At 38.7% G+C, this 12,047-nt stretch overlaps 1 protein-coding gene across 14 annotated transcripts in view; it reads left to right on the top strand.

Annotated features, from left to right (window-relative positions):
- Positions 1 to 8,308, top strand: part of LOC100297513 (coiled-coil domain-containing protein 170) — a 38,636-nt gene extending 30,328 nt beyond the window's left edge. For 12 of the 14 annotated variants that reach the window (XM_010809548.4, XM_024998082.2, XM_024998087.2 and 9 more), the window contains 3 exons: positions 5,359 to 5,586; positions 6,234 to 6,449; positions 8,055 to 8,308. In XM_010809548.4, coding sequence (XP_010807850.1) covers positions 5,359 to 5,586; positions 6,234 to 6,449; positions 8,055 to 8,216 — 606 coding nt within the window. In that variant the 3' untranslated portion in view covers positions 8,217 to 8,308. The remainder of the gene's footprint in view (positions 1 to 5,358; positions 5,587 to 6,233; positions 6,450 to 8,054) is intronic. The other 2 variants (XM_010809552.4, XM_010809550.4) reach the window with 2 other exon arrangements.
- The last annotated feature ends 3,739 nt before the right edge of the window (positions 8,309 to 12,047 follow it).

The raw sequence follows: 12,047 nt of genomic DNA, 5'->3' as shown, positions 1-12,047 counted from the left end.
TTTTTTGCTTCTCTGCATCTATAAAGTCAATCCTAAAAGTGGAATGGGACTAGGTAGGATTTTTTCAGGAGATTTTGATTCTATTTCACTACCTCTTCACAGAATCGCATGTCATACCCATCCCCATGCTATACTATTTCTATACTTGCTGTGCCCCAGAGTATAAACTCACGCACTCACTACTGAGTCTGTCATTCCATCCGGTCATTCATTCATTCATTGATCGCGTATAGTTTGATCACTCAGTTTTTAAAACCTTCCAGCACTTGGTAAAGTGGTATTGGCAATGGACTCCAGAGCACAAGGATGAATCCAGCTTCTACCTCTGCTCTTGAAAATGTAGTTGACAATGATTCATTTCCACATAGATATTTTGAAATATATTATGTTAAAATTTAAGACTATATAAATAGCACATGCATTCCACAACCCTTGAAACCATGCTAAAAGATTTGACGAAAACAATAATAATCTTCTCTAACCCTCTTTCTGCCTATTCACCTCAGTAACCAGTGTGTCTATATCTTCTATAACTATTGCAGTGATTATGGAAATATATGAGTATATACATATATGTAAATGTTGACATTTTTACAAAATTTGGACTGTACTAGTCAAAATACTCATCTTACTTGATAAGTAAGTACTTCATGGTCTTTCCTTAGATCAAAAGATACAGGTTTAACTCATTCCTTTACAGTTGCATAATATTCCATACTCTATATATAACTTATTTAACCAGTTCCCTATTAAGAACTATTGATGGTCATTCTCTTATTCCTACTTTTTATGCCACTACAAATAATGCTGAAATAAGTATGTTCACACATATGTATTTCCACACTGGTGCTTTCTCCCTCTATGGTGGGTGTGTGTGTGCTCAGTCACTTAGTTGTGTTCTACTTGGCTACCCCATGGACTGTAGCCCACCAGGCCCCTCTGTCCATGGAATTTTCCAGCAGGAATCCTGGAGTGGGTTGCCGTTTTCTAGTCCAGAGGATCTTCTCGACCCAGGAATTGAACCCGCATCTCTTTGCACCTACTGCATTGGCAGGCAGATCCTTTACTGCTAGCGCCACCTGGGAAGCCCCCTCTCTCTATGGGATTGAGTTCTAAATGTGTTCAATTAATGTATGAGTTCAATATAGTGTATGAGTATTTTTTTTCCCTTTGGTTGCACCACATAGCTTGCAGGATTTTCGTTCCCTGACCAGCAATCAGATCCAGGGCCCTGGCAATGAGAGTGCTGAGTCCTATCCACTGGACCACCAGGAAGTTTCCTCAATATTTAAAAGTTTAATGGCTTCCCTGGTGACTTAGATGTAAAGAATCCACCTGCAATGCGGGAGACCTGGGTTCAATCCCTGGGTCAGGAAGATCCCCTGGAGAAGGAAATGGCAACCCAGGCCAGTATTCTTGGCTGGAGAATTCCATGGACAGAGAAGCCTGGCAGGCTACAGTCTATGGGTCACAAAGAGTCGGACACGACTGTGCAGCTGAGCTCACACACATGTACCACCTTACTGAATTTACTTATTAAGTCCAATAATTTAGTTCTAGGGTTTTCTTGACACAGTTGAATATTATAGTTTTATAGGAAACAATGTATTTCTTTTAGGTTTTCAACTTATTGCCACTGAGTTACAAAGTAGTGTTTAGAATTCTTTTCATGTTTTCTATATCTATGCATTCTGTATGTTTCTCCTTGCTAATATTGTGTGTTTTCACTTTCTCTTTTTCCTCCTTAACCAGACTTGCCTGGGACATCTATTTTATCTTTCCAAAGAACTAATGGTTCTTTTTTATATGCATTTTACCAGTTTAGTTTTGATGTATACATAAGGAAAATATACGGTACCTTTATTAAATCTATACCCCTTGTTTCTCTTTTTCCTTATGTAAATATGCTCTTTTTGGTGGGGGGTGTTCCCTTGTTTTAATTCATAAAAACAGCAAAGGCTGTAAATATTCCTCTGTAAGTTGTTCAGTATATTTTTATATGAAGTTCTTTCACTGTATAAGTGTTTATAATTTTTCTATTAATTTTCATTTCTTCTTTGAGCTGCAGTTATTTAGAATTTTTTATCTTTTACACTTATATGTATATATTACTACTACTACTACTAAGTCGCTTCAGTCGTGTCCGATTTTGTGCGACCCCAGAGACGGCAGCCCACCAGGCTCCCCCGTCCCTGGGATTCTCCAGGCAAGAACAGTGGAGTGGGTTGCCATTTCCTTCTCCAATTCATGAAAGTGAAAAGTGAAAGTGAAGTCGCTCAGTCATGTCTGACTCTTAGCGACCCCATGGACTGCAGCCTACCAGGCTCCTCCGTCCATGGGATTTGCCAGGCAGGAGTACTGGAGTGGGGTGCCATTGCCTTCTCCGATGTATATATTATATATACATATATATTTTTTAAATTAAATATACCACGAGTCTTCTATTGAAAAGCAGCAGCCCATTTCTGTACTTCCACCTATCCTATTTCCCAGAGGGAACTACTTTTAACCTTTTTAGCTATTGCTTCTGGTAGTAAACTCCATTTTCTTAAATGATTTGCTTATACTGCTATGTGTGCTGTGCTGTGCTTACTCAGAGCTCAGTCATGTCCAACTCTTTGCAACCCCAAGGACTGTAGCCTGCCAGGTTCCTCAATACATGGGGATTCTCCAGGCAAGAATAGTGGAGTGGGTTGTCATGCCCTCCTCCAGGGGATCTTCCCAACCCAGGAATTGAACCAGGATCTCCTGCCTTGTAGGTGGATTCTTACCAGCTGAGTTATCAGGTAAGCCCTTATATTGGTATATCCTGAGTTATTTGTTTTAGACATTATCTGTTGACTTCCTATTATATGATAGATATAATTTTATCTCTTTCCCCCTCCACCTTCTATTGTCCCAGTATAGCTATATCAGTATTTTTAGCTAGACCCATAATCAGCATTTACTTCACTATGACACTAAATAATGTTTACAAAATGCCCAGTATTATACTCTTGTGACATTTCCTTTCTTGTAGTAGTGTGTGTTATTTTTCCTAGAGTTAATAGTTTTCTTGTATTTTCATATGTATAATTTTCAACATTCACTTATTAATTTTTCCCCAATATTATGTCAGATGATCTTATAATCTACAAAAATCTCCCATTCTTTCTCATCCAGACTCCTTAATTCTCTTGCATCAGTCTGGACTGTTGCTCTGTGGGCCTGGGCACAGCTATAATCCTGTAACTTTTCTTCTCCAATCTCTTGGTTAGGTTGCACTGTTTCCTGAATCTTTTGTCTTCCTTTCTTTTGATGTACTTTCTTATTTTGCTGGGGTACATCTTCTAATAGATTTCTAAGAAATGGTATCTTGGAGGGAAAAATTCTTTGAATAAATTACATGGTCTTTTTTTGTTATTGTTTACTGTCAGGATCAGTTGATAGTTGGGTTTAGACTTTATTTTCACACAGATTTGAAGGCATTACTCCATTGTCTTCTGATTTCCAGTGTGTTATTAAGAAAAATGGTGCCATTCTCATTCTTATTCCTTAATATGTTACTTGTTTTTTTTAATGGATTAAGACATTTGTAATAACATTTTAAGTAACTTTTTTCTCATTATAAAATTAATTTATGTACATTAGTTCTGTATGTTTCTCTTACCTAATAGTATTTTCATTTTCTCTTCCTTTTTTAAAAGTTAAAAAAATGTATTTATTTATTTATTATTGTTGGCTGCACTGGGTGTTCAGTGCTGGGTGCAGGCTTCTCTAGTTGCAGCAGGCAGGGGCTATTCTCTAGTTGTGCTGCACAAGCCTCTTGTTAAGGTGGCTTCTCTTGCTGTATACCATGGGCCCTAGAGCAAGTGGGCTTTAGTAGTTGCGGCTTGTGGGCTTAGGTTTCAGCATACTGGCTCAGTAGTTGCGGCTTGTGGGCTTAGTAGTTGTGCCACATGGCTTAGTTGCTCCATGTGTGTGGAATATTCCAGGACCAAGGATCAAACCTGTGTCCCCTGTATTGGCAGGCAGATTCTCAACCACTGGACCACCAGGGCAGTCCTCTCTTCCTTCTTTAACCAGCCTTGCCTGGAGTATCTATTTTCTTATTGGAAGAACTAGTGATTCTTTAAAATATATTTTATTAATTTTTAGTTCATGTATAATGAAAATATGCATATCTTTATTAAATTTGCACCTCTTCTCCATCTCTCTCTTTTCTGGTAGTATCTTTATAAAGTATAAAATAGTAGAAAGGATACAATTAAAATAGCCAGTAATTCTACCACTTTGAGATAACCAGTGTTAACATATAGGTATATTTTACTATCGGAGAAGGCAATGGCACCCCACTCCAGTACTCTTGCCTGGAAAATCCCAAGGATGGAGGAGCCTGGTAGGCTGCAGTCCACGTGGTCTCAAAGAGTCGGATACAACTGAGCGACTTCACTTTGACTTTTCACTTTCATGCATTGGAGAAGGAAATGGCAACCAACTCCAGTGTTCTTGCCTGGAGAATCCCAGGGATGGGGGAACCTGGTGGGCTGCCATCTATTGGGTCGCATAGAGTCGGACACGACTGAAGCAACTTAGCAGCAGCAGCAGCAGAGATAGGCATAATTTTTCTTCATCCTGCTTCTTTCATTTAAATATATCATTAGCATTTTCTCTTAGTAAGTATTTTTGAAAACTTGATTTATAAGAAATGTATTAATCTGAATGGAATCCTAGATTTCTGATTTAAAAAAGAATGGATATGTAACAAGCAACGAAGGTTTACTGTATAGCACAGGAAACAGTAGTCAATATCTTGTAATAACCTATAATGGAAAATAATCTGAAAAATAATATATGTGTATATGTATAACTTAATCACCTTACTGTGTACCTGAAATACTGTAGGTCAACTATAACTTCAATAAAATGTATATATTAAGGGGAAAAAAAACACAAAAGAAATATATTAATTCTTAATACATGAAATGTATTAATTAATCACATGTAATTTAATTCTTTTTTGACATTTGTATTTCTTCATGTTATAAATACTGTTGTAGAGGATATCTTTTTGCTTGAACCTTTAAATATTTTATTATTTCCTAATCATACCTTATTAGAAAAGTTGAACTAAGACATGCTATCACGTGGTGTTTATAAATTGTCTGCTTAACTGTACCTTTGTTAGCATTAAGCTATCACTTTTCTGTCACATTTTATTTTCTGAATTATTATAATGCATATTTATGGTGAAAACTATCCTATTTATATAAGAATTAAGTCTATAATTTATCAGTCTAGAGCAGATCTGGTATGCTAGTGTGGAATACCATCTTAAAGCATAGCTTCTTTGTTTCAATACTGTTGATTTCTGTAAAGGAAAACTCTCAATCTAAGATTTCCCAGGTGGATGAACATGGCAAAACATTCGAGCAGCTAGAGAAAGACAACAAGCAAGAAACATTACTGAATATTCAGCAGAATTTTCAGACTGTTACAACTCAAAGATTAGAGGAGAAAATTCAGAAACTTCAGAAACAGCTCAGTGACTTGAAATTGTCAAATAAAAATATGAAAACTCAACTGACAAGAGTAAATGTCCTTAAAGTAAGTAAAGGATGTGAGGCTTTCAAAAATTCACTTAAGCTTTGTTCTGTTACTGTTTTTGCTGTATGTTTCTCATTGAACTTAAAAAATTATTTTACACCCATAAAAATAATATATATAATATTAAACATATAGGATAATAAAGTTAGATGTTGTAAATCCACCACTCATCTTAAGAATCAGAGTATCTTTGGATCTTCGCTATATCAAGCTTCAGTTGTAGTATTTCGAAAGTACATTTTATGCCTGAAACCAAAGATGCACTAGATACTTATTGGTCAACTTTTTTTGCCCGTTTATCAAGAATATTTAATCTTACTGTATCCAGTTATTCTCTATTTCTGTGTTTGATTACCACAGACTAAGACTCTCGAGGACATGGAACATGTGTTAAACCTCTTTAAATCCCAAATGCCTAGTTAATAAAAGTTCTCATTAACTATTGGTTATTGATGAACATAGTGGAGAAATGTCCTCTTAATTCATAAATTGTGGAATTTTCTTTTTCTACATTATCTAGCTCGTAAAAGAAAGAAAGAGAGAGGAAGAAAGTAAAAAGCATGAGTTATCATGCATCATGCCTGTCTGTTACTTAGAAGAGATCTAATCATAGTCTTCTCCCTTTCCCACAACCTCTACCCTCATAGGACAAAACAATTGAGAAGCTCAGGGAATCTCTAACAAAAGTTGAAGCAATGAAAGGGAAGGCAGTTATGGAAACAGACCTGAAAACTACAGTAGACTCTGATGAGCAAGAAGCAAGATGGGATAAAAAGAAGATCCATCAAGTGTTAGAAACTGCCACTCCTGAGCTCAGCACAGCAAAGAGCACACTTGAAGAAGTACCGGGAAAACAAGAAAAGGTTTGTTTTCTTTGAATACTATATTAAAATTCTTTAAGTTGAAGTGATAAACACCAACCTCAATTTAGACTACCCTAACTTAGACAACGGAGAAGGCAATGGCACCCCACTCCAGTACTCTTGCCTGGAAAATCCCATGGACGGAGGAGCCTGGTGGGCTGCAGTCCACGTGGTCTCGAAGAGTCAGGCACAACTGAGCGACTTCACTTTCACTTTTCACTTTCATGCATTGGAGAAGGAAATGGCAACCCACTCCACTGTTCTTGCCTGGAGAATCCCAGGGACGAGGGATCCTGATGGGCTGCTGTCTATGGGGTCGCACAGAGTTGGACACGACTGAAGTGACTTAGCAGCAGTAGCAGCAGCAACTTACACAAAAGAGAATTGATTGCCTTGTTAAACAGAGTTAAACAACCAGAGCTCCGAGAAGACAGAGATGCACCTGGGCTATGGATCAGCACCTGGAATCTTCAGTATAAGGCCTTTGTCACCATTTCTTCTTGGCATCTCTCAGTGAACTTCTGTCTGACTGACAGCCACAGGGTTAGAGTTTCTGTGACAGGAAAGAGAATCTCAAGAAAGGGTCTTAAGAGCCCTGAACAGTTTGGATGTTAGTGCTTTTCTGTTTTCTTCTTATCACAATTTTGAATGCGTATTTGCCATTTATCTATTCACTTTAAAATCCCTTTAATTGCCTTGCGCTCTCAATTTCAGGTGTTTCTACTTTAGGATATTTAGGGGGCAGGGTTTACATACTAGGTTTCTTAACTCAGTACCACCTTCTTCTGTTGACATGATGAGTGGAGCTTCTTAAAGTTTACTTAGGAAGTCAAGCCTTTTATTTTGGGGCAGGGTTTATGTGATGTCTGTTTCTGTAGTACTCTCTTGTTTATATAAATCCCTAATTTCCAGTGCTTGCTTTTTCCTTTTCCTTTATCACTAAGCCTCCTCAGAAACCTTGCCCTCTAGATCTGCCTTTTCTGCTCTCACATACTTTCATGCACCTTTCTTTTCCTTCCACAGACACCGGTGTTCTGATCCACCAGTTCTCAGACTTGTTTTTAGTATTTCCTCCTTTGTGAACTGTCCCGTATCTGGGACACCGGAGGAAACTAACTGCATACTCCAGCTTGGGTTCTCAACTAGCCTTTGCCGGTTTAGAATATTTATTTCCCCACTTATATGCAGAATGAAGTCTGTGGTAGTCTCTACTTGTGCTTTAGGCATGATTTATGGATGATTTTATCTGCTCTCCTGTTGATCACTATAGAGAATGGGCAGAGAGAGATGTACTTCGGGGACTCTATTACCTACAGCAAATCAGAAGCCCCCAAAATAATTACCTCACGGATGAAAAGCAAGCAGCAATAAAATTAAGTTTATCCTATAAAATTGTAAAACTAAAAACAAATCTTAAAATACAAAAGTAAGTTTAGATTTCTTATAATAGAGTTTTTTTAGCTTAAAAATATATTTGAATGTAGAATATGTTATACTTCATAAAGAAATGTTTAATAAAACTAAATTTCTTAATATTTCATTGTACATAGTAAGGTGATCAAAACTCATGACATATCTTGATTTTGGGGGGGTGGTTCTTTGTAGCTTGTTGACTTTCGAGAAACTATTATGAAGATGTTGGGCTTTAACATGAAAACAGCAGACAAGAAAATCATCAATCACCTAAGGCTTATTATACAAGTATATGAAGCATCTGACAAATCAAAGATGGCTTCTGAGTGTGAGACTGGACAGGATAATGAATAAAGAATTTCTGCAAACAAGAACTCACAAATATGGACATTTCCTCTAGCGTCTTGAATATGGTTATATTATGAATAAAATGCATTTGAAACTTTTCAGTTAAATCTGTTCTCTCCTTTGATATTTGGCAATTCACTTTTCTTTGTTGCAATCATGTTCTACATACATACAAATACATTTATTTGTGGTCTAGTCTGGATTGTTATTATAATGCATAGTGTCTAATTATATTTATTAACTGTATTTTAAGCAGAACTAACCCTTAGTTGGAATATTCGTATCTACGTTAATGGCTTGTGTCTAGAATGAATGGTTTTTGGGGTATGTCCCCTTATGAATCTAGGTAAAGTTACAGTCTATAATTTGAATCTATTTTATCTATTTGATTAACTGAGAGTTTGAAAATCAGATATGTGCTGGGGTCCAGCCCCAGCAGGATCCAGGGATTCCCTCAGGATGACAGCGTTGGCTAAAGAATAGATAAAGAGATAAAGAGATAAGGAAAGAATTTTGCAGTTAAGAAAATAGAGGAGAGAAAAAAGAGGCTGATGTTCCTTGGTTTACGCAGAAAGCCAATAAAGCCCCAGCACGGGACTTGCTCTGTTCACGTAGGCTGCAGGCGCCCTCTCGAATCGAGGAACGTGCCCCACCTTAGGCACTTTCTCGAGTGGGTCTTAGAAGCCCAGGCAGGAAAGTGAACGCAGAGAGCCCCTGCGCCCCATGGAATCAGCCTGAATAGGAAAAGGAAAGAGAAAGAACGACATGGGGAGACCGAGCTTCGGTAAGCAAGGCCCGCACTTTATTTTCCAAAGTAGTTTTTATACCTTAAGTTGTGCATAGAGGATAATGGGGGAAGGGGTAGAGTCATGCAAGGTCAGCAGTCCTTGATCCTTATCGAAGCCAGGCTTTCTTTCTGCAAACCTATCATATGCAAAAGTTTTAGGCGCATCATCTTCTGGCCAGGAGGCCTGTTAACATTTCATGACCCTTTCTTCAGAAAACTTATTTTTCTCTAAAGGTGATTATTCTAAAGTCAGGCGCCACCCTCCAAAAGCATTAGATAAAGTTGCATTCCTATAGGGCAAAAGTGTGGTGGGCTATAACAAGAAAAGAATTAACTCAAGGGTCCAAGGTTACAAACATTAAAGGTACTACTTACATTTCTATACACCAACTATATTAATCAATACACTCCCAGGGACTCAGTAGGTAAGGGATATGGAAACTTGGCAGCAAGCATTAGCTCAACAAAGAAATCCTCTACTGCTAAGATTTCCCGACTCTGTGCGACCCCATAGACGGCAGCCCACCAGGCTCCCCCGTCCCTGGGATTCTCCAGGCAAGAACACTGAAGTGGGTTGCCATTTCCTTCTCCAATGCATGAAAGTGAAAAGTGAAAGTGAAGTCGCTCAGTCGTGTCCGACTCTTAGCAACCCCATGGACTGCAGCCTACCAGGCTCCTCCGTCCATGGGATTTTCCAGGCAAGAGTACTGGAGTGGGGTGCCATTGCCTTCTCCAAATCCTCTACTAGTTCTATTCTAACAATTTTAACTCTCTGAGAAGCTCTGCATTGTTAGAATTTTATCTTAAGCTTCCTGTGCCTCTTGTGGTTGGGAGGCTGTGAATCTGAACAAACCTGTCAGGCAAGCTAGAAAGTCATCAGAGGGGTTTGAATTGAAACACTCCTATTATGCCCAGGAGACTTATTAACTAGAGTTTTAAGTTGATATTCTTCAGAGAAAGGTGGTCGGGGATAGCCCCCCGTTAATGTCAGAGGAGTTGGTGAAAGTCGTGAAATAGTAAAACAGACAGATTTTGGTTTTGGGGTAGACAGGCAGGCCCAGAGGGGCACCCCTCGAGTTGTGGCTCGCCTTGCCCACCAGAACTCTCCCACATGGCCTTGTCATGGGTAGGGACTCCTGTGCTGGCTCCCAGCAGATATGAAATATTGAAAGGTAGGAAACTCATTAAGAATTATTAATAATGTGCAAGAATATATTGTTTATTTTTCTTAGTTAATAGTGTCTGCCAGTGTTTTCCTAATTGTAGATAGATCTCTAAGTTAATGATGTTTTAAAATATATTATTTCTAAATTTTACTTAGAACAGGAAACTGTTCATCTTTCAAGATAGTTTTAGATTTATTCAAGATGTCCTCTGTAGGAACAGGTCAGAATCTGGACAGGCCTGTGGATACCCAGTGCCTGCTGTTGTCATTTGAAAAGATCTCCTGTGGGGCTTAGTTTTAGAGGGATCTTCAGGGTGGAAGAAGTGATGTTACACTGGACCTTATAGTAGTAACACTTTGGAAGAAAATGATTCTCTTGAATACTCATTCAAGGAAAAGATGAGTGAACTTCTAAAATGCTCACATTGTGTCCCATGGCACTCTGGAGCACTACAAGATCTCAGCATGCCATGGAGTGTTTAAAATTTTAAAGAGAAACAGTGACATTTGACACTTGTCAGGAAAGTACTTGAACTATTAGCTCCTACTAATTTATAGTTTGAACACTGGCTCACTCTTCATTCCTTTTGATGACACATATTTTTAATAAAAACTTCCCAGGGTTTCTGAGGACTTTTGAATTTGTTGCCAAGTGGGGGTCAGCAGTTGGTGGTATCACTACCAAGTAAGGTGATTCCAGGATCCCTGGAGGCAAGGTAAGAGGTTCACTTACCTTTTTTTCTGGAGAATATCCTTAAGGAAAGGTAGGGACACCCTGCACAGAGCCTCCACCTACAGCCCAACCTGCTCAAGCTCTAAGAAAACCACCTTCTTGTTCAGGATTCCCCCATGGTCAGTGGTCGGGGGTTCGGTCAGGTGACTGCTACAGCCTCAGCTTCTAAGAGCTGGAAGGATAGCACAACCCCATGAGCCTGACAAGCTGCCGGACCCCTTCCTCCAGCTTCTCCTTTCTGAGGAACTGCAAATACTACCAGCTCCAGGATCAAGTTCTTCATGAATGTGAACAGTGGCAAGGTCTGGCAGTCTCAAAGAGTCAGTTCATAAGCATGTTAAAGAAAATTCATCTTTAAGTACAGAGTCCCTAGTCTTAAGGCTCCTTTATGAATTGTATTAATAGAAACTGTTCAACCACAGAGCACTGTATAAGGTCAGCTGTGTTAGCTCTGAGCAGAGGAGGGAGAGGAACCCTTCCAGTACCTGGAACAAGTTGCTGCCACTCTGTTCTTTAATGAGAAGTGAATTTAGACTTAAGGATTTAGACAAATAATTTTCAGCCTTCAAGATTCAGAAAAATTATCTAATTTAAAATAATACATTTTCTGGACCTATCTGGAGATTCCAGTTCAGTGCATATTGTGTGGGGTAAAGTATGGACATGTTTTCAAAGCTGCTTAAGTGTATGAATTGGTAAAATTACTTTGGAAAAGTTTGGCAGTGTATCAGTTTCCTACTGCTGCTGTAACAAATTATCACAAACTGTGGCTGAATCAAATGTTTATTATTCTACATTTCTGGAGGTCTCAGAGCTATGTTCCTTCTGGGGAGGGGAGAGAATCCATTTCCTTATCTTCCCCAGCTTCTAGAAGAATCCCACAGTCTATGCTCATTGCCTTCTTCTCTCTTCAAAGCCAGGGTCTTGAGGTTTGCCAGGTCTTTCTAACACTACTACTTCTCTTATTCTCCTTCTGCCTCCCTCCTCCTCTCTTAAGGATTCTTTTGATTGCATTAAGCCCACCTGGTCAATCCAGAATAAAATCCCTATTTTAAGACCAGCTGATTTGTGAGTTCAACTCTAGATTCCAGGCATCCCTGATCGTGGCAGAAATACCTTCGGGCCAGTTTAACGGAGCTTGTTGCCACATAA

This window comes from Bos taurus, chromosome 10 (genome assembly GCF_002263795.3).
Source record: "Bos taurus isolate L1 Dominette 01449 registration number 42190680 breed Hereford chromosome 10, ARS-UCD2.0, whole genome shotgun sequence".
NCBI lineage: Eukaryota > Metazoa > Chordata > Mammalia > Artiodactyla > Bovidae > Bos > Bos taurus.
This window is presented reverse-complemented; position numbering and strand designations above follow the sequence as displayed.